Here is a 27,480-nt window from a genome sequence, read left to right on the forward strand (position 1 = left end):
CCCATCAGTTGATGGCTGCATCTCTTTGCAATTACAGTCCTGTTTAGAAATGAAAACAGTGAAAACTAAGTTATTTAATTTGATCAGAGCAGAATTTACATTTGTGGTGAGATAACTTTGGATTTTTACTGTTTTAAGTTTCATTATGATTATGTGGAATGTCATCCACGCGGTCTACCCTTTAGTTTCTATGTCAAGTGTACAAAACACAAAATTGAAAAGGTTCTCATAGCCAGGTACATTCATAAAAATAACTACAACAAATATGTAAAATATATGTAATTACACTTAAGTAAAAACAATTACCAATTGTTTGTGCAGCATAACATGAGTTAGCAGTGTGTGTCCCCCCCCCCCCCCCAGAATACATTTTTGTAGTGGAACGTAGAACCAAAGCTGCTCCAGAGGTTGGTGCTATAATGGTTGGTTGTGTTTATACTCGTAATGTGGTCATGCAGTCAATGGGTAAGCACTAGGGCTGGCACCTGACTACTGCTGTATGTATATCTGTCATCGTTGTGACCGTCTCAGAGTTAATCTCATTCTGCACTCAGTTCAAATGAGACATTCACATCCACTGTATCGGTTTCCAGTCTGTGATGATGTTATTAACGTTACGGACCACAGGATGTCTTAAATGAGCACGGAACACACAAGTCATGCCCGATGTCAAGTACATACACCTTGATAGCAAGCGTACTGTTAATATTTCACTTTCATTTTAATGTATTGTTTCTGTAAAATCTGTGCCAAAAGGCTGCCTCTTTAAACAAATTATTTCTGTGCCATCCTCACTGTTGCGAAAGAACTTCACACAAGCAAAATTACATAAACATCCATAATTTATTTTAAGTTCACAGTGTGAATATCCAAGATTCATATTGTTGTACCATTCACTCAACACATTAGAATGACTGAACCGTTTTTTTTAAACACAATTTCTGCATTGAGAACATGCAAGTGTAAACACACATGGTAATTTAGACCAGCTGAATACTTTCACTTCAGATAGTTACAGTATACAATTAAAAGACTGGTGTTATCTGTGAAAAATTTGACTTCTTTTAAAATCTAAATTGATGTACAGCCATAGTATTGCTCTAAAATGAATGGTAAAATAAAATGAATTGCATGGTATGCCCTGACCATTGTCATATTACTTTTTCTCTTTCATATCAAAATAAAATGTGGCACTCTCCGCTTTGCATACATTGATCAGTAGGTCATAAGGACTCACAGTGTTACTTATTCCATTTATTTGTACCTCTGCATTGTACTCTAATGGTACAGTACTTGCTCAGTTGGCTTTGAGTCAGCATTCCTACTTGCAATGAGGACAATTCTCAAGACACAGCAGTAACTTCATCATTAATTTAAAAAATAAAAAACTAAAGAATGACGTACCATCATTAAGCCCCAAAATAACAGTTAACAGTAGAAAAAAATGTAAAAAGCTAAATCATGTTTTTATTAAATGATTCGTTTGACACTCTTTGATTGCATTGTTTAAATGAGAATGAAGGTTGAGCTTCCTTATGTGATGTTTAAAAACGGTGGCTATCACTTGCTATGTACATCACATGCTCTCTCGCTCTCCGAGAACAGACCTGTCTTATTAATGTGCTTAACTAGACATGGGAATATCCAGAGGAAGCAAGACTTCATTACATCGCTTACAACAATGGAGGCAGTCACTTTAAAACGAGGATCTCGAGGGATCCTGTGTTAATTCTGCTAACAACTGAGGCAGAAATCATGAAAATATACCGAGAAAAGAGTTGACAAGTACAGAAGTACATGGCCACTTTAACAATTCTAAAAATCATCAACTGTTTGTGTCTTTATTAAACACTCAGTAAGTAGATACATTAACAGAACCCTCAAAAAGCAATAATGCAAGCAAATGCATGTATGGATTATTTTAAAAATGTAAAGATTACGTCTTTTTAATCCCCTAATTAAGCAAGGCAATTGTGGAAATTAATTTCAGTCATTCAAATTCATTAGTGGATGAAGCCAAAGAAATATTGAAGAGAATGTACTATTGAAAACCCTTTCAGGTTTATCTGCAACAGAAAAAATAAGTTAAAAATACATTTGTATTCATATATATGGCAAAGCCATTTGTTGTGGATTTCCATGTAAACAGTCCCTACTAACCAACAACATTTTTAACTAGCTCAAGCATATTTTGAGAATGATTAATGCTTGAGTTACAGTAAAGAACACCATAAAACATTAAATTCCATGATGCTGGAAAAAGACACTGTACCAGTAGTAACAAGTATGTATTTTAGAATACCAAAATATATGTAACGTTACTCCTAGTTGCTTGATCTAGTGTCGTTCTGCTTTAAAATAAAACAAGTATTGAAAAAGAACAACATTCACTTATCATTGTTTATGAGACAGATATTTTTACGTACCTCTCTCAAGTACCAGAATGATAAATGACAATGAAAGGGTTGAGTAACAGGTTGCTTTACATTTAATAACCTGATTTACCCACTACTCTTATTAAGCATAAAAGAATACATACTGATTTTTATTTGCATTCTCGTTGAATTAATGCATTTTACTAACTATATTTTGTCATTTCTGGCCATTGTTTGTGGATCAATGTAAGCATTTAGGCTAAACAAGGCACAACCTTGAGCCTTGAATTCAAAATCACAGACACAATAAGAGACTGTGAATAACATTTTACAGTACTTGCTAAAAAGAAGACTATTTTGTGAAGACCTTTCTTGACGCAAGCATCAAACACTCAACACTTGAACACAGCAATGCAATGGAGTCAGTTACCAGTTTAGACAAACTTATGATTGCAATAGCAAATTATTAGTGTAGCAAAAAAGATTCTAATAATACAAAATGCTAAATATTATCCAAATAAATTAGAATTTAAAAATGCTGAAATGGCAGAATCAAGAGTACCGTACTTCCCCTGGTTTCAAATGAGTGTGGTTTGATGCAATATTTAATCATTTGACTTGGATTGGAATGGCAGGAACAAGAAGCAAGTGATTTCCATAAATAATGCATATGGTTAAAAACGATCAACCTGAACCCTTCAGTTGTTACATCAACAAAATGGATGATGTTTGTTTAACATAGTATGGAAGTCATTAATGTCAATTCCCCAACACTAATTAGTACTGTATCACAAAATACAATATTCCTGGCCCGCATATGCATACACGATTGGAACACTCAATGCATGCAGGAGGTTCAAGATACATTATTACACATCTTGGCTTAGTGTAGCTACAATGGCAGAATCAATGGCAGAGTCCGACTGGTTAGAACACTGATGAGATGGAATTTGTCTTAAATTGTACACTCAATGATTTGATGTTGAGAAAACTACAATTTTTTCCTTTTTTCAAATAATTAGATTGTCAGATGGTTTTGTAGCCTGCTGCTAATCCAAAATTCATTCACGTTTTGCATACATTAAAATGACCTAAAGTGACCACAGCAACATAAACTTTTGTTATTGTGTAAGTCATAGTAATACAATATTAATATGAAGAGAACAGATAAGAGTTTGTATTAGTTATGGTAATGACCATAGTAATATGATCATGACTCTGTTACCAATGAACACTGTACAGGCAGAAAGCACAATTTAAGAGGCGTATAAAATGTACTGTAACATAAATCAATAAAAATCTGGGCATTACACCCCAAATTAAACAGACAAGGCAAGCAAACATCTTTTGTTTCTACATGGCACCACAATAACCACAATCAGTGAATATTATTGTAGGCTGCATGATCTCCATAGGAGATTCTCCATTTTCAAAAACACCATTTATGTCAACACAGAGCTTTTGTCCCTATATATTGTATTGCTCAATGCATTAAGTTCAAGCACTTGAATAATACACAGTGCTTTTTTTTGTTACCTCATAAAATGATGCAGCTTGCGTTTTGCTGTTCACTACAGCTCCTGGGAAACGGTCTCTGGGGTGCGCTTTTACCAGACAGACGCGTTAAACAATAAACCCCTCAGCGGCTCGGCGACACAAAGAAGTTGCATAAAAGCGAGCTGCTCTTCGCTTCGGGAGCTACACTCGCTAGCCTCCATTTTAAAAGCGCGAGACCCGTCATAAAGGAAACGGAAAGGTGCGCCGGAGAGGATCCGTGTTGAGACGAGTCGCCCGGTGCGCGTTTACACGTCTCCACTCCTCCCTGTACGCGCGCTAACCTAACGTGCTGCAGCGCCGCCAGAGAAGTGCAACCTGAGAAACACCTCTGAAGATCCCATGTAAAAAATAAAGCGAGCGTTTCCTGTGTGCGCTACAAAAATATCTCTAAAACAAAAATCTACGGGGAAGCCAGCGTCACCGTACACATCTCCATTTGAGGAAATGCGCTACAGGTTTTTTCAGTGCCAATCAAAGCGTGTTGAGAACTGCATATTGACACTGCGCGGTGGAGAGAATCAGAGCTCTGTTTAAGGCATCGCATTGCGTGTCTGTACAGTGAGGGCTTTCAAGATTTGGTATAAGATTCAACAGCCAGGTTTTTATTTCTTTTATACTTTAGGCTAATAAAATACATTGATCTGGAGAAAAAAAAAAACTTCTTGATTGTTCATTTTAACACAGTGATATATCTGTACCGCTTTAAAGTGATAAGTGTTCTCATTTTCCACGAGTGCAATTCAGTTAAAGATTAACACGAAATGCGATGATGAAAAAATGAATACGACAGTTTACGGTTAGACGATGAGCAAAGAAAAACAACGAAATCCCTTCTGACCCATGTAGAACTGCACACACTGATGGCTTTTGTGAATTACAATAACATTTCCCTTTGACGTGCAACCTTTCCTATCCCCGAAAAGTACTGGTGATTGTTTTATATAAATTAAGGGCACATTCAAAATGTTCCTATTTCAGGATAAGGAATAAGAAGGCCTTATTCTATGACGTCTGCGGCGATGTTTACCATGTGGGACTCAGTTAAATCCACGAAAAGGAAGCAGTAATTCCTCTAGGGCTGGAGAACATGAAAAGGAGATAATAAAAGGATTACGGAGATGTGCATAAAATGAGCTCATTTCCTGTGCCCGGCGAGCAGGTCTCTCTCTCTCTCTCACTCTGGGATCAGGACTTGTCTGAGGCCCCGCTGCTGACCTCAGACAGCTTGAGTCCGGCGTGGAGCGCCGAGCTGAGGTGGTACACGGACTCGACCTCCCCCTGGGCCTCCCCCCCCGGGGCCTCCCCCCCTGGCCCGGCGCTCTCCTTCTCCCAGGGGACCAGCATGGAGGGCTGGCGAGGCCGGTCCTGACGGGAAGGCCGTTTGGACACCGGCCTCCTGCGGAGGGCGCTGGCCGGCTGAGCCTGGGGGCCGTCGGGGGGCTCCAGAGTGGCGGGGGCGTCGCGGGGGGGCGGAGCCACGTCGTTGCTGCGGGCGACCGCGCACGGGGGGGCGCAGGGCGCCTTGACGCTCTGTCTGCGGGGGGAAGGGGGCAGGTGCTTCCCGTGGAGGGCGCTGTCGTCCTGCCCCATGTTCCAGCTCATCTGCTCGTCTGACCCCTGCGACGGGTCTCCGCCCCGGGGAGGGGTGGGCTTGTTCTGAGACACAGGAGCCAGAAACCAACCAATCAGAGACTAGATCGGCCGTGTCAGATTACACCGATGCAACATCGAATCAGAGACCCGATGGACTGACACAATGCACTGCCTTACAGTTCGAACACACACACACCTCTCTACAAGCCGCCCCTGCTCTAAACACACACACACTTCTCTGCAAGCAGCCCCTGCTCTAAACACACACACACACACACACCTCTCTCTGAAAGCAGCTCCTGCTCTAAACACACACACACCTCTCTCTGCAAGCAGCTCCTGCTCTAAACACACACACCTCTCTCTGCAAGCAGCCCCTGCTCTAAACACACACACTTCTCTCTGCAAGCAGCTCCAGCTCCAAACACACACACACACACACACCTCTCTCTACAAGAAGTTCCTGCTCTAAACACACACACCTCTCTGCAAGCAGCTCTTGGTCTAAACACACACACACACCTCTCTGCAAGCAGCCCCTGCTCTAAAGAGGTACCCGCTATGCTAACGGGAATGAGCCTACCGTGGTCTTGTAGTCCAGCTCGTCCATGGACCTGAAGAAGTCCAGGCTCTTGGCGGTGGAGAGCCTGCCCTGCTCGGTGCTGGTGGTGCTGAGCGTGTCCAGGATCTCCTCCAGCAGGTTCATCTGCCCGGGGGCCTGAGAGTCCGCCTCCAGCTCGTACGACCCGTCGCTGTCCTCCGTGAAGGACGGGACGTCCCCGCTGTCCTCGGAGGAGATCCTGCGGGCGAGAGTGAGCGCGGTCAGCGCCGCCGCGCGTAGAGCCCCGCCCCGCTCCGCCATCCGCCGTCCGCCTTTACTCTCACGCACAAACGCCGCCGGAGAACCCGCCGACCCGGTTCTGCGTTCCGAGCGGGATCCGTCCTGGTGACGGCGAGCGCACTGGAGTCCTGAGGACTTGCTGTGCGATGCTCTTTGCTTGAGTCAAAACCCTACATTGAACTGCTCGCATGTATAACTGTCCACAAGGGGGCAGCATTGGTATACTCAAATATAGCAAACATACCTGTTGTTTAAAGCAGTGTGACAGATTGTACAAATGGTCAAAACCTATTTACTGGATTTGTTTCACAACTAAAAACACAAGAAAGATTAAATAATGCATCCAATGCTTCACAGTCATCAATAAATAAAATAAGATTAAATGCAGAATCTGTTAATAAGAGGTGACATGAGCCAATATTAAACACTTTGATACACATCACTATTTCTACAGTGTATTACTGTTTATGATCTGAACCTATGTGATTTAATTTTTCATATTTCAATACATGCTGTATAACACACGTAAAAACAGTATAAGACAACGTGTTAAGGGTTTTTATTTTATTTTACACTACAGAGGCCTTTAAGAGCATACTTTCTTTAACACTAGTTGAATTGAGAGCTGATGTCTCAACGCAGCGAATGCACACTGACCAGGAGCCTGAGCTCTGTTGAACATAGAACAGGGGCGCTGGCTCGGCTGAGAAGGCCAGGCACTTACTTGCTTGCCGTGTCCAGCTCATCGTCGTCTATGACAAAGTCGGGGCATCCCATGTTCATGGAGGTGTTTGTGTAACGATACTGCAATGAAAAAAAACCAAAACAAAAGCAAACGCTGTTACAGGATGCTAGGCAACCACAAATAATAAAGACAGCTGGCGCGCCCAAGAAAAGGCCAATCTTGATTGGCTGCCGGTGTGCGTGTGTCTTCATCACATTTTCCCAGATATCAGGAAATGGCTGTATGAGACGGGCGTGGTTCGGCACCGCGGCTCCCCCGCCGAACCTCTCCGGCTCCACGGCGGGCGTGTGCGCCTTTAACGGGCGAGCGGAAGGAGCAAGGCCCCGCGGAGCCTGGTGATGCTCTTTTCCCTCAGACGCCTCTGCGCTCGCGTCTCACAGGCGAATGCGCGGACGCCCCTGAAAGGCCCCCGTGAAATCGTATCTGCCGCTTCACCGAAGGCCGCAGCCCAACGAGGGCCGCGTGAAACGGGACTGGAGCGAGCGCGGCCCCCAAACCTCCCGCCCGAACCCCCCCCCCACCCCCCACACCGGTCGGCCCGCCACCAAACCCCGCCGCCCAACGAAAGCGGGACCGGGCGGGCGGCGGCGCTGGCGGTTGGCGGCTGCGGAAAGAGTTAACGGCCGTCCCCGCTATAAAAATAGCTGAGAAATGCGTGCGCTGGCCGCTCTAATAAACAATAACACATGTTCCACACTGATTGGCCCCCTCTCTCTGGTAGCTGGAAGCTATAATGAAAGTGATTACAGGGGGTTTAGGCCAGGAATCCAAAAAAGCCTTTTAATGGATTCCTTTGTCAGGATCATAAATCTGGACTCGGAGCAGCACAGAGGAGAGCGAGACGGAGAACGCACCTGTGAGACTCTGTCAGATTGACTTAGCGAAAGCTCTCATAACGCCAACGACGCGCTGCTCGCACCGTTTTACCCTCTTCCTTTTGGGACCGGGGGACGTGGGAAAGCACCCGCGCGAGCGTGAGGGCTCTCACGTCCGGGCCTTTATTAAAACGGGGCCAGCCGGCTCCTCCTCTTCATTAATGTAACGCTGAGCACAGCTCTCTCTCTGCCTCCAACCACAACAAAGGGACTTAGTCATGTAGTTACGGTCCCTAGTCCTGTAGTTACGGTCCCTAGTCCTGTAGTTACGGTCCCTAGTCATGTAGTTACGGTCCTTAGTCATGTAGTTACGGTCCCTAGTCATGTAGTTACGGTCCTTAGTCCTGTAGTTATGGTCCTTAGTCATGTAGTTCCAGTCCCTAGTCATGTAGTTACGGTCCTTAGTCATGTAGTTCCAGTCCCTAGTCATGTAGTTCCAGTCCCTAGTCATGTAGTTACGGTCCTTAGTCATGTAGTTACGGTCCTTAGTCCTGTAGTTACGGTCCTTAGTCCTGTAGTTACGGTCCTTAGTCATGTAGTTACGGTCCTTAGTCATGTAGTTACGGTCCCTAGTCCTGTAGTTACGGTCCTTAGTCCTGTAGTTACGGTCCCTAGTCATGTAGTTACGGTCCCTAGTCATGTAGTTACGGTCCTTAGTCATGTAGTTACGGTCCTTAGTCCTGTAGTTACGGTCCTTAGTCATGTAGTTACGGTCCCTAGTCATGTAGTTACGGTCCCTAGTCATGTTGTTACGGTCCCTAGTCATGTAGTTACGGTCCTTAGTCATGTAGTTACGGTCCCTAGTCCTGTAGTTACGGTCCCTAGTCCTGTAGTTACGGTCCCTAGTCATGTAGTTACGGTCCCTAGTCATGTAGTTACGGTCCCTAGTCATGTAGTTACGGTCCTTAGTCCTGTAGTTACGGTCCCTAGTCATGTAGTTACGGTCCTTAGTCATGTAGTTACGGTCCTTAGTCCTGTAGTTACGGTCCTTAGTCATGTAGTTACGGTCCCTAGTCCTGTAGTTACGGTCCCTAGTCCTGTAGTTACGGTCCCTAGTCATGTAGTTACGGTCCTTAGTCATGTAGTTACGGTCCCTAGTCATGTAGTTACGGTCCTTAGTCATGTAGTTACGGTCCTTAGTCCTGTAGTTACGGTCCTTAGTCATGTAGTTACGGTCCCTAGTCATGTAGTTACGGTCCTTAGTCATGTAGTTACGGTCCCTAGTCATGTAGTTACGGTCCTTAGTCATGTAGTTACGGTCCTTAGTCCTGTAGTTACGGTCCTTAGTCATGTAGTTACGGTCCTTAGTCCTGTAGTTACGGTCCTTAGTCCTGTAGTTACGGTCCTTAGTCATGTAGTTACGGTCCTTAGTCCTGTAGTTACGGTCCTTAGTCCTGTAGTTACGGTCCCTAGTCATGTAGTTACGGTCCCTAGTCATGTAGTTACGGTCCCTAGTCATGTAGTTACGGTCCTTAGTCATGTAGTTAGGGTCCTTAGTCATGTAGTTACGGTCCTTAGTCATGTAGTTACGGTCCCTAGTCCTGTAGTTACGGTCCTTAGTCATGTAGTTACGGTCCCTAGTCATGTAGTTACGGTCCCTAGTCCTGTAGTTACGGTCCTTAGTCATGTAGTTACGGTCCCTAGTCATGTAGTTACGGTCCCTAGTCATGTAGTTACGGTCCTTAGTCATGTAGTTACGGTCCCTAGTCATGTAGTTACGGTCCCTAGTCCTGTAGTTACGGTCCTTAGTCCTGTAGTTACGGTCCTTAGTCCTGTAGTTACGGCCCCTAGTCATGTAGTTACGGTCCCTAGTCCTGTAGTTACGGTCCCTAGTCATGTAGTTACGGTCCCTAGTCATGTAGTTACGGTCCTTAGTCATGTAGTTACGGTCCTTAGTCCTGTAGTTACGGTCCCTAGTCATGTAGTTACGGTCCTTAGTCATGTAGTTACGGTCCTTAGTCATGTAGTTATGGTCCTTAGTCATGTAGTTATGGTCCTTAGTCATGTAGTTATGGTCCTTAGTCCTGTAGTTACGGTCCTTAGTCCTGTAGTTACGGTCCTTTTATGCGGGGTGAATGGAGGCCCTCTATGTTCACATGTTTTTCTACATTTTTAAACTCCTCACGAAATCCTGGTCAGGGCAATGTTCAAGTGGAAAAAACAATTCTGAAGGACACTCACAAGTATGGAAAAAAAACTCACTGTTCAGGTTCACTCTGGCCAAACTCACCCACGTTTACGACATAAACGACTGTATTTATCATCAACTACGCAAATGCACAGCTTCAGAATGTGCCAACGCTGGCTAGCTACACGTAAGTTCAGTTAAACAGCAGGACAAAATGGGGCGGGTTTTACGTATCGAAGGTTGGTTCCAAGGCTTGTACATTCTCAAGAGCACCTCGATTGGCAACAGCGGCGGCATAAACATAATGATGGTCCCCGTTAAGTGCTGCTAGGTAACAGGATCCACCCTGAGAACGGCGAGGTGAGGTGGGGGGGGGGGGGGAGGCGGCAGGGGTGTGGGGAACCTGCTTTTCAAGCGATCGCAGGCCCTTCTCTTCCCATCTCATGCCAGGGCCAATTTAAGGCAGAGGTGTAAATGGAAAACCGGCTCTCCTTTGTGACGGACGACTCGTTATTCCTCCCTCACCGAGCTGGATGGTCTGCTTGAGCCCAGAAGGGTGTTCGGGGGGGGGGGGGGGATGGGGGGGTAAGAACACAGCAAGTGAAATATTATAGATATTTTTAAATGTCCAGACCATTTGACTGAATCTGGCCAAAAAGCAGCAGTTGGAAGGAAACTGGTTTACTCAGTTAAGCTCAGTTAAAACTCACTAAGTCACATAAAAGGTTACTCCACCGAGACGCAGAGTCCAACGTCTGCTTTCTCCTGCCTTTGAACACACGCCACCTACAGGTTACGCAGGGGGTTCCAAATGGATAATTACCGACGCAGCTTAAAGATGCTACTGTGCCAGTGCCATTTAACACCCTTCCTGTTTCTGACACACGAAACCGACAGGGTTAGTGAGATCTTACACTGACACACCAAGCTGAGAAAATATCCTCAACCGTTGCCAAATCCACGAATAAAGCGCAATTTACCCACCCGTCTCACCCAAAAAAAAAAAACTCAAGCAGGTAAATCACAACGGCGCGGGCAGCGCAACGTACGAAACGCTCCCGTACGAACGGCGACGAAGAGGGAACCGATCGTAACGGGAGGCCTCGACCGGGGCTGTTTTCGAGAAATTAGCATTTTCTGTTTTATTTTTTTTCGCGGCAATCGGTACCAAATGACTACACGAGGCTTTATGTTTCCGCCAATTCCCCCCCCCTCCCCCCGGCGCGGGGAGCGGTGGCGGGGGGTTTATTTCTGTGTGCATATGCTGCATCTGATTCCCGTATGCCATTGATCTCGCCGCGTTTGGCAACACGCAGTCAGATACGCCTGGAAAATGCAAACAAACCGCGGAGAGGCTGAGCCAAACTCTCAGCCAAGTCTCTGTAGCGCCTGAGGAACCCGCCCGGCACCGCCATCGGCTGCCGTGGGCCGGCGCTGTCGCCCCGCTGCCTGACTGGCCTCCCCGTGAAGCTCGCCCGTATTAAACCGGAATAAACAAGCCGACGGCACCGATCATCTGGCGCTCTGCGTTCTGACCGGCGGGACCCCCGGTAAGCGCGCAGTACTCCACGCCCGCCACCAGATGGCACTTTTGTCACAGGCGAGTCAACTTGCCTCGCGCTACGAGACGGATATAAAACCGGCGTGGCTCCCCCGCCCCCCCCCCCCCAAATTTGAACGGTGAACGAACGCCTAAACGCTTAATGGAGAAGCGCGCATCATCATTGCCATGCAGGCGGGCGAACCTTTCAGAACAGACTGACAGGGCGCCTGCAGCAAAGGTAACGCGAACAGGCCGCGGCCACCAAGCTAATCCCCCATTTGAGCGGCACCATCGCTTTTTTTTTTTTCTTCTATCGCTAAGCAGATGCGTCCCGGCGCTGAGGGTCCTCTACAGTTACAGTGCGCACAATAGCGTCTGAAGCCTGCACAAACGCACCCAGCACAATGCCACAGCAGGTCCTGCTCTCTCCCCAGCCACACTCCACACAGACTGCTCTTAGCCATCTGCTGGCCTCGCACGCGCCCATTTCTGCTCGGGTACCGAACCGAGAAAGGGACCGAACCAGCTAACGCGACAAGGCCAGAATTCTGAAACGAACACACCGTTGTCTTCATATCATATCCACGGCTGCAGATGTATAAAAGACACCCTTATATATATGTAACTTACCCTTTGTTCAAAGAAATGATTAAATTATATTAATAATGATTTTTCACACAGAAAAAAAATATGCGCTTCATTAATAAAAATAATATAGGTACACTTATGTAGACATATCGCATGAAAGGAATATTGGGGACATGCAAGTCAAGTAATGTCAAACGAAAAAGGACTATCTATTGAGTTTCACTGACAAACGTTTGAATTATTCATTGACTGCAGAATTACGGAAATTAAGGTTTTTGAACTCTGGGAGCATGACGCACAATTTGAATGAATTACATACTAAACTTGAATCAGCTTTTTTTTTCTTTTTTTGGGGGGGTTGGGGGGTGTGGTGTTGGAGCTTTAATATGCAGAGCTGGTGAGCCGCTCTTGGCTGAGGGCGATCCATCTGTTGTCCTCACACGGTGCCATGTGAGGCTCCCTCCCTCCCTCCCTCCCTCCCCAGGGCCGGAGCGGGATCATTTCATTAACGCGATTCACATTTACACGCGACCCCCCCACCCCCACCCCCACCCCCCACCCCACCGCTCACTCAAACGGCATTGACACCCTTTCTGAAGGACCCGGTCGGCACACCTAGCGCATTCCCCCATCTCATAATCGGCCGTGGAATAAATACGGTCGGGTTAAAATGTGCGACAGATTTTTGCAGCGTCAACCACAGGAGTGTTCTGAATCGTAACAGTTTTTTTAAATTGCAGGGTGTATATACACTACACGCAGAAATAGAGCACGGATCTACACTGGTACTGCTCTTGGTGATCGGGTTTGCAAGTTTTTTTAAACCTGCAAAAGGTATACATTGGTGGCTTTTTTCTGCAGCTACCGGACAAGGGAGGTTGATGATGATGATTGGCCGGTTGGTCCGGGCAGGGCCCTGTCGCTGTGTTGGTGGGGGATTCGCAGGGAGGAGCGGCCCCCCTGGGACAGCCTAGACCCCGTCCCCCCTGGTCCCCGGGGCCCCGTTACTACGCCGCGGTGGCGCGCGCGGGCGGGCCCCCGGCGGGGAGGGGCCGGGCCGCCAGGCTGAAAGGGCCTAATTGGGAGACCTTTGCCGCTGCACCTTCTCAGCGTTCCTGTGAGCCTCATCAGCGACGCGGGAAATAAGCAAACTAATTAAGGGGAGAAAACGTCCAAGTCGGCACGCGGCGGGAGGAACTGAAGGCCGCTGTCCTTTACACAGGGAGAGCCGAGACACAGTGACGTCCCGCAGTAAATTAGCGCACGACTGTACCCAGGGCCAGACTGCTCTTTTGACTGGAGGACTTTGGGAAACATGCAGAAAAAAAAAAAACTAAAAATGACTGGACTCAGTAAGTAATTGAGTAAGTCTATAATGAGTAAACATCAGCCATTAGACTGAAATTAAGAGTCTACAATCCTCGTGCCTGGTGCTTCGGTTCAAGGCTCATGTTCAATTTGCTCTTTTTCTCAGCGAATCTGAATGGTTCCAAAAACCTCACACAGCAGTATGTCAGAACGGTTGTGGATTATTAAATAATCAAGTAAAAGTAAGTACAGTAAATAATCATAGCCTCGTGTCAAGTAAATTTACAATATTCATATACAAAAAAGTGCTTATTCCACAGTATTTCTGTAAGTACACTCCTTATCTACATGCAAGATTTTTAAAAACATAACAGCAAGTCAGCAAGACTTTGCTTGTGTCATCATTAAAATAGTGATATTTTTCCAGGCCACACACACTCATTGCCTCTGACACATACCCCTCTCTCACACTCACACACACTCACGTATACTCACACACACACACACACACACACACACATACAGGTACACATTCTCTCACTCACACAGACACACACACACTTTTGCACATTCACATATCCGCACACACGTACACACAGTCACACACACACCCTCTCTCATGCACACACTCACACTCTCGCACACACACATGCCCACGCACGTACACGCACACTCACACACACACACACTCACATGTGCACACGCACACACACACACTCACATGCGCACACGCACGCACACACACACACACACACACACATTTACAGTAAGAGTGGAGGTCTCTGCACCGAGCCCCAGCGCCCCGTGCTGAATCAGTGTCAGGCTGTGCTGCTCCACCTCAAAGAGGAGCGGGAGGAAAATCAATGCTAACAGCGCTACATCCCAAGGCGCCGGCCCACAATCGATGCGAGCGGGGGGCTGAGATTCGGAATCATTTATGGAGATGAGAGAGAGCCCCCGGTTCCCGGTGAGCGGTCACAGCGGCCGGTGCGAGCGTGTGACAAGCGCGGGGCCGGGCGGAGACGGCGGAGATGGCGACTGGCTGCTCCGCGCAGGGGCTGAGAGATAGCCCCATTACCGCTGGAGCATGGCTGACAGACAAATCCCCCCTTTCCAAAGGCCGCTCGCCGCCTCCAAGACAGGCCCAGTTTACAGCTCCACTTCACACCGGCTTAATAAGGAAAACAACAGGCCCGCCCGCTCCTTTACTGCTCATGTCACAAACCTGAGAACACAATCCACCTCCATGCCAACGCTGTGTGTGTGCGCGCATGCACACAATCTCACTCACACACAATCATACTCACAATCTCACTCACACACAATCACACACATGCACACACAATCTCACTCACACACAATCACACACATGCACACACAATCATACTCACACACACAATCACACTCACTCACTCATGCACACACACACACACACACACACACAATCACACTCACTCACTCATGCACACACACACACACACACACACAATCACACTCACACACACACACACACACACAATCACACTCACTCGCACATACACACACAATCACACATGCACACACAATCATACTAACACACACACAATCACACTCACTCGCACATGCACACACAATCACACACACACATATGCACACACAATCATACTCACACATACAATCGCTCTCACTCATGCACACACACACACAGACACAATCGCATACACTCACGCGCGCGCGCACACACACACACACACACACACACACACACACAGACACAATCGCATACACTCACACGCGCACACACACAGTCACACTCATTCACTTGAACACACACAGAGGACACATACCAAAAGCGGAACAGAACACCCATGTCCTAACTTAGGTGACATACACTGACACTAACAAAACACTGACATACACTTAATCAAATTACTGTTTTTCTTTTTTATCTACTCATCAGTACTAGTACAGTATTAGTTGTTTTTCCCATTGGAACACCCAGATTGCAGTTTGTTCCTTATAATTTACAGATGATTTTTTTTTTGTAAAAACTTATTTTTATACCTAAACGTATTTTTCTAAAATAACGGCAGATGAAAAAAAGAGAGAAATACCTAAAAATAGCGAGTGCCTAGTGAACAGCTCGAAGGACTCGACGTTATGTTGGTGTTCGTTTACACGCGCGCAAAAAAAAAAGGCCTTAAAATTCCCCTGAGCCACATTACCAAGCCAACCCACACGAACGGAGCCCCGTATAGGAGCTGTGGGTAATGGGAGACAGCCAACAGCAACAGTGTGTAAAGAAGGGACCGCCAGTTCATTTTACACAATGCAGAAATAAAACACTGAAAAAAACATACCGGAAGGCATTTACACACGCAATATATTTATATCGTGAGGATATACCATTACTGAAAAACGGGTAGCGACTTCTCCAAGGAGGTGTTGGGGAAGGATTGTAATTTACATACGCCATACATATATTATCTCCCGTGTAAATCCCAAATTAATGATAGACACAAGGGCTCGGCTGTAACGTACTGTAGCTGATTTCCATCATTTCTGGATAATCAAAGAAAAAATAACCAGCTAATTAAATTGAACGGATGTAAATTTCTTATTTTGAGAATGTCAAATTAACTTTTAACATTCGCTGTGTATCGCTATTCTGTAAATGAATTTCAATGTTTTGCATATCAGTAGCTGAAAAGGTTTGAGTGCGCTAACCTCTCAGTGAGCAAAGGTAATTAACAATGGTGCGCTTCACAGACTTATACTCCACCATCTTGTGGGCCTGAAATGTAAAAAGACTGAAGCACACTGAAAATGTCCTTATTTATTCTATAACAGGAAATCCTGAAAAAAAGTGGTTTTCACAGAAATAGTCTGAAATGATGTTTTACTCCGAAGTCAGTTAAAAAACGCTGTTCTTATGAATACGAGCTGAAAATAAATGACTTCATCCTCAACAGAAACCAACATTCTTATACAAAAAATAAAAAATTCAAGGCAATATATATATATTTAGATTTTCTCTCAAAAAATCTTTCCTGTGAGTGTGACGTACCATATTTCCACAAAACATTCACAATGGATCCAGGTCATGTCCACTACAGGTGCTTAACTGGGGGAAGCCATTCTTGGCCGTGCGTAACCAGGCCCGGAGCGAGCCACGTTGCTCCTCAGCCAATCAAACCCGCTTTACGGCAGGGCCGCGGCCGCCCCCTCTGCTCTCCGGCGAGCCTGACCGCCGCTTTTTTCCCAGGGGGGGGGGGGCGTCTCTGAGTACCCGGCCGTTCGCGCTGGACCTGCGCGGCCTCTCTCTTCGCCTCGGCCGGAACTCACCTTCCTCCTCTTCTGCAGCCGCTTCGGCGAGAGGCTTTTGGTGCTGGTGGGGGACCCGGTGCAGACGGGCCCGTCCTCGTCCTCCGCCTCCTGCGGAGAGAGAGAGGGGGGGGGACGCTACGTTTCAGACAGCCGCCAGTCACGTCAGAACCCCGCACCTCGGCTTCCAGAGGTAACAGCCGCCCGCCCTGGCCACTCAGGATTACGGTGGCCAAACAGATGCAGCACTGGGTTTTATGCTTGCTTTTACACCAACTCCCCTCAGCCTACCGTTAATTAAGATCACCTTATGACATACACGCACCGATTGAAACGCGCTCACATCAGACCTACGTATTTGACCCAGGTCTGGCTCACATACTGCACTACCCCCCAAATGTATAAGTACATGTAAATGTAATAAATGTGAGTGCGTAAATACACAGCACGCAAGTTAATGTATTTACGGAGCAGGTGGGGAATGAAAACAGAACCCGAATCGCTAAGGACAGGCTACCTTAGTCTTTCCCAGACATGGCACGTTAAAGGTCTCCCCGTTCATTCCGCTTTTAACAAACGAGAGCAGACACCTGCAGCTGGCTATGCAGGGCTCAACAGTGATTAATGCCCTGATCCTCTTGGCTTGCGGAGCCACAGCCTCCATAGAGAAGCATCAGAAAGCAGTCCTGAGTCAGGACTCCTGACAGGCACCGGAGTCACGGGCTGGGGACGGCTCACCCTTTGTTTCAACCTGCTCTTCATTTCCTTGATTCCTTGCTTGGCATGGCTTTTGGCCTGTGGAATTGGGACAGAGAAAAGGAAATACCCTCACACACAAAAGTTTCGGACAATACCTCAGGCATCAGGTAATTTATCAGTCAAATATATCGTAATATTTTTATTAAAAAAGACAGAAAAATTGAAGAACAAGAAGCAAACGTACAAATTTGTAGGCGGTTTTCACTGCTGGACTGGCCTTGGTCACCGCAGTGTTAATTAATGCACCTCCTTTCTGTGGAGAGGAGAGAAAAATCAATGGCACTGCATTACCCAATGCTCATCACTGCCTTAACACCCGCCCACATGCCGCTATTGCCATGTTTTTTTTGTGCATCGAATACGAATTTGACCTGCATTTGGATTTGACAACTGCATTTGCAACAGCAGATCTGGAGATCGAGCTTTGTTTTTTTTTTTTTTTCTTGAGCGAAGTTAAACTTTGTTACCTCAGAAGGTCTCCTGCCAAATCAGATCTCTCCTGCCCACCCATCTCATCAGTCCCATCCGTTTATTTTTAATATTCCTACAGCGCATATGCTCGTCTTCACGCGCAGCTATTATCTTGACAGATAAGCAAACACTAAACAGAACTGAATGTCCTAAAGAGAAATGCAGGCTTTTCCTGAAATAGTTCTTTATGTAAATAAAATTCATGAGTCATTTTAAACAGACCACACAAACAGGAATATTTCTCTGTTAATCGTGTCTAGGTTGCCTACACTTGCCAATAGTTCAGGGTGAAATTTGTGTCAAAAGAAAATCATTTGTGCGTTGAAATTCTGAAAATGAATAAGTGCGCTAGGCATTAATGCAAGATCATATGGAGGCGATACCCCGGTACTGGCCAATAACAGTTAAAAACAAACCTAACAGATTTGGTCAAACACCAAGATTATGGCTGATGGGCTGATATGAGGAGGCGGGGGGGAAGGGTACTTGTAGATTAAGTAATACATAGACTCATGTTCTCTGCTTGGTAATAGCATACTTTCTCCGTCTGTTTACGGTGCAAATAACATTGAACCCTGGAATTTTTTGCCATTTATCACTTACGTGGGTACACATCATTTTCAAACTAGGCTACTGTATTTAAACGAACAGTATGCAGGTTTGCACAGTGCCAAGGCATTTTAAAGGGGCAGTTCACCCAAAAACAAAATGTTTCCATTTACTCGGAGTAGTATCTGTCCAATCCCGATATTTTTGCCGAAAGGTGATAAGTTTTATAGATACTGGCTGCGGCACACCTTGATCAATCAGACCTAATGCACTGTAACAACAACAACAACAAAAAATATATAGTATGGACTCATCGCATGAAATATAATATGGAGTTAATTGAAAGTTACAAGTTTGGTAAATATACATATGGAAAACAGGTCATTTTAGTTATATATTTTTTTTAACTTCCGCTTACCTTTACTGTATGCATCCATTGTTGGTATGTCCTTGAATTACCTGCAATAAAAATGTAATAAATCTGTTTAAAGATATATTTTTATCTGCAGCCACCTACTTTTTTATTTGTTCATTTTCATAATTTCAAATTGTGCCATTGAATTTTTTGAATAAAATATCAAAATAATGGGTACATTTAGTTTAATCACATGTTGATGTTGGTTCCAGCCGAAAAACAAACAATCGAGAAAATACATTTCTGTAACTGGACCCGTTGCAGATTAGATATAATAATTTTACTACGCATTCCAAGTGCAACATAAGAATCAGCCACTCTTTTGTGTAAGGACAGATATGCTCTAAACTAATATTAACAAAAGGGATTACAACAGCAAACTCTTACTATTTGCAGAGGTTATCAGAGAGAGAGAAAAAAGCAGAGCTTAATAATATGCTGCAAGAGAAGCTTGTGAGCTTGTGTGTAAGAAAGAGAACAGGGATCTGGCCACTTACTTCCACAGAAACCCCCCTCTGTGATTTCCTCCTCAAAGACGTCTGTGAAGCCCCTTCCCGCATTTAATTTTGCCAGTCTGCCTTCAATGAACTGCGGCCATAAATCACATTGCAGGTTATTAAAGGAGGGGAAAAATACAAGAGGGAAAAAAAAAAAACAGTTTAATCCTACCTGCTCCAGACATCTCTGCAGATTAAAATGAGGAAGGGATGTTGAAATTCAAAACAGCTGCTGGATTAACATGGCAAACCAGCATGTTGCATGTCTTGCATTCGGAAATTTAATTTCCGCCTTTGTCGCATAGAGGTCATGAAAAACCCAATAAATCACACCACTATTACCGGCTTTATTGCTCAGTGTTCAACAAAAAAAAAGAAAATGAACAATAACAACAGCTTCTTAAAAAATAGTCTTCCTCACCACAGAGCAATACAAATATTTTACAGCAGATGGCAATGAGAATTCAGGTTCCTCTAACAGCTCTGAGAATATTATTTCTGATTTTCATTTGGATCTCACCTCCACATTGCATGAGAAATAATTTGTAAACTTGGAAAGGTTTTAGTGGGAGACAAAATGAATACAACATCTTAAGTTAATCTATCTTGAGTCACATGATTTATTCGGATATTGGTGAAGGTAACTATATATTTACGCTTGTACAAGTTACAGAATGAATTGCGGAAGACTATTGTTTAAGAAGCTGTTGTTATTGTTCATTTTCCTTTTTCTTTTTTTTTGTTGAAAACTGACAAACTCTAAGTAGTATACACAACCTATCCAAAGATATCAAAGACTTCCTTTGATATCAATGAATTCATTTAAAATCTCAATAATAACAAAATGCAAACACCACATGCGCAGCAAGGAAATCTCAGAATGTGTAAATTCTGTTGTGTGAAAAACAAAATGTAGTATACTTCATCAATTGTTCGAGACTGGTTTTCTCAGAGAGAACCATGTAGGGTAGTTTGTATGAATAATGGCAGCCAAAGTCTTCAGGAAGGCAGGAAGTGTCCTGGATTTAAGCTTCAATTCCAGCGCGCACGCAAACGACAACGCACTCCGGAAATGTTTCGGATAAATAACGCGCTAAATAACTAGCTGGCGTGCCACACCGCAACGTTGCCTCCTGCCGATCTCCCTGAAGTGTCTCCCATATTGCGCTGAAATTCATTTTTCCAGGCTGGGCTGCCTGGAAATAGCTTTTATCTGCTTTTTACATAGGTCAAAGACTCCAACAAAATATGTGTGCTGTGCTCTCTGCAAACATGGTAACAGTGTAACGGCAGACATAACCGCATAAGCCCTGACTTCCTTCTGTTGATCATGCTCAGATGTACCTGCTGCAAACTATTCCAGCTCAGTCCAGCCTAAATCAAAATTTTGGACATATTAGTGAAAAGAGTCTACAAAAAATAAACATTAGCCAAATAACCTACGTGGGATACAAATATAGAATTTTGGGACAAAACTTTATAGTTCACTTCTTGGGCTTATTTGAAGTTAGTTCAGATTCTCTTTATGTTTTTGTTTGGCCCAGACAATTGTTGTACGCAAATAAGACAGTTTACAGAAGTTTCTGGTGACCAGCCGATTTTACAATAGATAGTCTTAGGGCATTCAGTGTGTGTTCGCTAAAGAAACAAAATACACTCCATGTAACTCCAAAGCAGCTTGTGTAGTCATTGTGCCCCCACAGAGGACGTACGTGTGTATATTACCCGACTATTCTTCAAAGAAAATGCCTAATGCCTAAAGGGCAGTTTATATGCATGATGTACGGTCATTGGTGACTGTCACATTTGATGGTTGGTCGTAACGACTTTTGACTCATACTACTTTTGGTTTATATATCGTGATCATACAGTAGTAGAGCCCATTGCTGAGACTAAAATTATACTGAACTTTGACCCTGTCACTGGCTCAGTTGTCACGACAGTATTGTAGAACGTCTGCATTTCCTATAATCAAGTGCAAATGACTCCACTTTGGCAATGTGTCTTATTATACAGCAGTTTACGTATTTATACATTTTATGAGCCACAGCTTCCAATATCAAAGAAAAGCAATGATGGAATATCAGGTACAATGTAGCATTATCCACCAGGCAATTGCAATTCCATCTTGGAATTATCCTGAATGCCCCGACAGCCACCACTGTAAAGTCAGAAGGCCACCAGAACTTCTGTAAATATCCAACATATCCTTCACTGCACTCATGTATTGTCTGGATCAGCCAAAATATAGATAAGTGCTGCTGGGTGGCTCATTTAGTTAAGGCACCACAACGTGGTGTATGGAAGAGCCCCACGGTGAACACTAAAACTGAAATAATCCAAAAACCCAGTTACTCTCACTTTAAAGTGCTTAATATGTTTTTTATCAAACGACTGCAGTATTCTCGCTTGAGTTACCGATTCCAGCCTTTTCATTTTAGTGATGGCAGCGTAACAAATCCGGGGTACTTCCACAGTAATGGGTAACCAAGTGCCCCCTGAGCCACGTTTAAGTGTACCTGAAGTCAAGGGATATGGAGGCCTTTACCGCAAGGCAAGGCTGGACCACTTAAAGCTCAGTGCGAATGACTGTGTATTTAGAGATATGCTGAAATGAATGAAGCCCAACTGGACTGGGAGGGAGGGAGGAAGGGGGGGGGGGGAGAGAGAGAGAGAGAGAGAGAGCAGCACCACAGTGAACCACGCTGACAGAAAGCAGGCCGTCACTGACAGGCTCTCTCTGCATTCTGTTGGCTCGCTCCCTGCTCACCCTAAGCAGGCCCGTCTCCAAATGGACATGGTTCATGGCCAGTGCAGAGCAACATCGCTGGCCTTTTTCACTGTGGTGAGGAAGAGATAAACGCACCCCAAGCTACTGCTAAAATGTCTTTGAACTGTCGGTCACTATCTTGTTTGGGGAAAGTTATAAATGCACTATGTGGCAGAAACAAAAGCCTGATTAATTGCCTTTTTTGTCTGTTTCGGGGGATTTAAAAAACTTATCTGGGTAAGCCAAGACACTAAATTGCAGCTGTCAATAAAAAAGAAAGACGTTTCTGAAATACTGCTTGCCAAAGCATTAGCTTTAACAGTTTACATGTCTTAATCAAAGATAGTTAGCTTTATGTCGGAAGAGACAAGGCTTACGAATAGACTGATAGGGATTCCATTCATTAAAAATGGTATAGATAATTCCTTTCTTTTTTATGTCATTTAGTACTAATCTCCTTGATGCCTGAAGCATAACTCAAATGTGTGTGTGTTCTGCTAACCACGAACTGTCAGTTTCTGAAATGCATTTTTTCATCCTGATCCTCTCGTATGAATTTAAAAGAATGAACGGAAAAGCGTTAAATGGAATGGAAATGGCTCCACAGAGGAACTTGTTGTAAACTGGGTAATAAACAGACTTAACTGGATTACCATGGCTTGATACATCTGCATACAAAAGTAAAGCATTTCACTTAATCGTATTAGAAGGTTCCAGAATTTGAACTGCTTTCAAGAAGTATGGTGGATTTGACAGGCTTCCACCTAAATACATTTTAAAAATCAAATTTGCAATATCAAAATGATTAAAAAGCAAAAAATACTAAAATGCAAGACAGGTCCCTTTTAGCAAGAATGACACCACAACCTACAGCTACCACTCAGTAATTACCGATGTATGCAAGCTTATGCATTCAAATATACTGTAATGCAGCATAATACAAGTCTTGTACAGTATAATGATCAAATGAACAATTCTAACATTGCGTGTTCTTTTTACCTGTTTGAAGAGCTGGAGGTTCACAGCCATTTCCAGAAAGCACCTCATAGTGCTAGACCGGTGAGCTACAAAGCTTTCCTCGCAAAACGTGATTGGCTCTCCCTGTGGAGAAAAGGATGAGGACATTCAGAACTAAATTCGTATTTTTGAAAGGACAAATATTCTCAATGTCTATGATAAAAGGCATGCACTTCCTTTCGTTTATCAAACATGTATTTTAATTTTCCATCCACAGTGTGCCGATTAAGCCTGCTTTCCGCTCCGCGATTGGCAATATGTCAAATTATCTCTGAACGCCGCATCCAACTCAATTTTTCAATCCTAATTTGAAGTTACTCTGGTCTTACATGTGGATAACATTGTAACATTTAAAAAATCCACTTTGTTACCACAAGCGGAGCCACTAATATATTTTTTCCTTTCTGCGGCAGTGCTGTGCCTACACTTTGATGGTAACACTAGGAAACCATGTTCATGCATGTCACTTTTAGAGTGTAGGAAAAAAAGAAAATTTTTAGTGCTATGAAAGGATTTTTGTGCATAAATCGTTTTAGGCTCAGTAGGGAAAACATGATGCTACAAACATACACAAAACACTTTCCAAAACATTATCTTATGTAACTTATGCGCGTTTGTTCAAATCATGGGTGGATTCACACACAAATAAGAAAGTGTAAGCAGTGGTCCTTAGTTACAAAGTCATGCTTGGACGTTTATAGGTCTCAACTAAATAAAATACGTGACACAATCCAGCCAAATGTTCCGACATGGAATTTGGCATGTGAAAGATTTAAGATAGCGAAGATCTTTCCTAACACAGCTGCCAATCAATGGGATAAAAAAAAACCTAATTTCTCATTTTAAATCAGCTCACTTAAATAATCCAATCAAAGAAACTTGGAATATTTATTCACATATCAGAAAACTGTGGCTCAAACAACTGATTTGAGGAACCCTCCATGGATGACCAGAAAAATACAGCCAAGAAATGGGAGTGGGGAAAAATAGACCAAACTGCTATGCACATTAATGTACTTTCCTTTCGTAATCGAATGAAAACAATTTTCTTTAAAGAGTCGATGTCTAACATTCCAGCCCAGAACAAATACAAATTAACTAGCTGCGCATCCAAATGAAAGAACACAGGGACCATTTACAAATGCACTTACAGTAGTTAAAAAAAAGATTACTTTCACACTTTTCACGCCGAAATACAAACTTTCAGAGCTGTCAATGATGAGCATTGCACCTACAGATCACATTCAGGGCTGTAATTAAGGGACTACAGAAAACAGTAATTATCAGCGATTTCATTTGAGCTCATTATCATTATTCTCGATTACTTCATTTACAGCTCAGTGTGGGTCCCCAACAATCCCAACTGATTAAAAAAATCCCTTTTGTTAACCTACTCTTACGGAATAGTAGACTGGAAGGTGAGAGGCCGATGAAATATGTGTTGTTTTATTCAGATCTCATTCACCAACCATTTCAATCAGTCTGAAAATTATGAGGAACGTGAAAATGAGGTTCCTTTACCTCGTGACACATACAGTTCCCTGGAAGCATTCATAAATGACACGTATTTCTTTAAACATTACAAAACGCGTCTAATTCCAGCCAGTAAATCAGTCTCGCGACCATTTACACATGCAAAGTTCTTCATTTCCACGTGCAGAATTATGAAACCGGGAAAACAATACGTAATTGCACATGTAAACTGGATATGGCTACAAAAAGCCAAGGTCCTGGATCCTGTGTGTAAGCAGGCCCACTGCATTTTCAGAAGCACGTTTTTAAATGGAAAGAATTGTATTTAAATTGCATTTATTAAATGAAAGAATGGACATAAATAGATGTGAAATCACAAAATCAGAAGGAATCTGGCTTTGAAGGAAACTCGTTTGAGGGAAACAAATTCTGAACCAATTTTGTAATCACTCCACAGCATGGATGGACATCCACACACTTGCAACAAATTACCAAATGTTACAAAATATGAGTTCAGTAAAACTTTGCAACCGAAAGATTGATCAGAGGGTCTGTATTTGACGTGTAAACACACCGAGATAAAGGAATATATTAAATCTTTTCCAAATCCAAAAATGCAACATATAGAATGCCAAAGATTGACTCGAACAGTTTGTGTATTTAAAGACAATGCAGAAACATCAATTATGTATCTTGACTTGGCATGCCTACGCAGGCCAATTATTTTCTGCACTTGAAACAAAGACTCTCCTATATTTGACAACAGAGAATGCACTTTGTATTATTCCACGCTGAGTTCTACTGTGAGGCAGTTCACCAGACACATTTTAGGAGTTTACAGGATAGAAGAAATATAGCAAGAGGTGCCTAACAAGGATCTTCAAAAGAGATGAACTGGCTTTTCAACATCTCAGACGCCAAGCCTAGCATTATGCGCTGGCTTCCAACGCATCTGCTTTTTCTGAAGACTATTAGACACACGCCCGGTTCGTCCAGTCGAATCGCCGGCTGTCCGCAGAAATGACAACGCTAGGAAGTGCTCATTAGCCAAGCGGTCCGCGTTAAAAGGAGAAGGCAGTATTTCGTTTTCGTCTTGGTTGAAATAGCTCTACTTCGGCACAGAGGCGGCCAAATATTTCTAGAGCGAGAAGGAAAGCATTCCTAACCGGTGAAATGAACAACGCCTCGGAAACGGATGATATTAATCAGTTTCCTGAAAAGCGTTACATAGACACAGACGGGTAATCAGAACAGTACTGGCACAGAGCACGCGTGTGAGTTAGCAGGGAACACAGGAAGCGTGACGCCACGGGCTCTGCGTGGGCTCCAGCGTTTGAGGGCGGGCGCGTCGGGTCGGCTCGCTAGCTGGTATAGGGCGGCGTTACGGCGGGCGGGCCGGGCGGCGTCTTACAGGCCGGTATCTCAAGGCGTCTCGGTAGGATCCGAACAGGGCGGCCTGGGTGCGCAGGAAGGCCCGGGCGACGCCGCTGCCCGTGGCCGTGGACTGCTTCTTCAGCTTGCCTTTCAGGCCCGAGACCTGAGTGAAAAAGACGGAGGGAGAGACACACAGAGACAGGAGAGGAGAAGTTAAATTAACACCTCTGAAATTGGTGGAGAGACACACAAACCCAATCGGGGTGTGAAGTGTCACATTTGCAGGTCAGCCAAAAAAGCCTTCCTCCTCCCTGATAGCTTATCTGTTGTGCTGCAGAGAGCACCTGCTGGTCTGTTAATTGAGGCAAAGGCAGGGGGGTGATTGGGAAGCTCTAATGTACAGTCCTTACTGCCTCTCTCCCTCCCTCCCTCCCTTCCTCACTCTCTTTCTCTCTCCCTCCCTCCCTCTCTCCCTCTCTCTCTCTCTCTCTGTACCTCCCTCCCACCCTCTCTCCCTCCCTCCCTCCCTCTCTCTCTCTCTCTCTCTCTCTCTAAATACGCTTTAATTACTTTTTACTAAACCCACAATTTGTTGACTCATGACAGGTTTTCTGCACACGCAGTGCATGTTACAACTTGCTTTAGCAGGACAACAGATGCATCCCCATCAATCCACAAGGACTGCTTTTTCTTCTGCGGTCACTCAAGTAGTTTTTGTCAGCTTCACACAATGGCGATTCCTTTGTGAAAGCACCATTAGGCACCTTCCCGCGTATATACTGTTTAAGATGCCCGCTACTTCCTTCCCAATGTATCAACTCCTACACACAACTATGAATAAAATCCAGCACATGATGAAACAAACTAGTGAGCCAGGATTATCAGTATACATATAGGCTAGTGAGCCAGGATTATCAGTATACACAATACTCAGGTCCTAAGTAATGGCAGGTCAAACCCAGATAGAGTTGCCATCGTACTGTGATGCCCACACCATACAGAATATCATCAATCGCACACAGGGGTTTTCAGTTCGTTTCAAAGGCTCAATGCACACAGACACAAACACACACACACGCACGCACGCACGCACGCACGCACACACACAGACAGACACAGGCGCACACACATAAGTACTGTCTATACAACTGCACATATATACTGTACCACCAAATGAAGTGTTAATTTAATTAGGCTGTTATTGACACTTACTGGCACAACAGTGTACACAGAAGTGAAAGAGCAATCTAAGAGCAGTCTCTTGCTGAAGATCAATCTGAGGACACGGGATATGCCACT

The 27,480-nt window shown here is 44.4% G+C and overlaps 1 protein-coding gene across 2 annotated transcripts in view; it reads right to left on the bottom strand.

Moving 5' to 3' along the window:
* Positions 1–824: 824 nt before the first annotated feature.
* The window catches only part of dennd1b (DENN/MADD domain containing 1B), a 96,317-nt gene continuing 69,661 nt past the window's right edge, over positions 825–27,480 (bottom strand). For both annotated transcript variants that reach the window (XM_035413047.1, XM_035413048.1), the window contains 10 exons: positions 26,219–26,344; positions 23,317–23,418; positions 19,548–19,638; positions 19,054–19,094; positions 17,800–17,868; positions 17,595–17,651; positions 16,878–16,967; positions 7,091–7,170; positions 6,109–6,325; positions 825–5,588 (listed from right to left, as the gene is read on the bottom strand). In XM_035413047.1, the coding sequence (XP_035268938.1) occupies positions 5,118–5,588; positions 6,109–6,325; positions 7,091–7,170; positions 16,878–16,967; positions 17,595–17,651; positions 17,800–17,868; positions 19,054–19,094; positions 19,548–19,638; positions 23,317–23,418; positions 26,219–26,344 (1,344 nt within the window). In that variant the 3' untranslated portion in view covers positions 825–5,117. The remainder of the gene's footprint in view (positions 5,589–6,108; positions 6,326–7,090; positions 7,171–16,877; positions 16,968–17,594; positions 17,652–17,799; positions 17,869–19,053; positions 19,095–19,547; positions 19,639–23,316; positions 23,419–26,218; positions 26,345–27,480) is intronic.

This window comes from Anguilla anguilla, chromosome 4 (genome assembly GCF_013347855.1).
Source record: "Anguilla anguilla isolate fAngAng1 chromosome 4, fAngAng1.pri, whole genome shotgun sequence".
NCBI classification, from domain to species: Eukaryota; Metazoa; Chordata; class Actinopteri; order Anguilliformes; family Anguillidae; genus Anguilla; species Anguilla anguilla.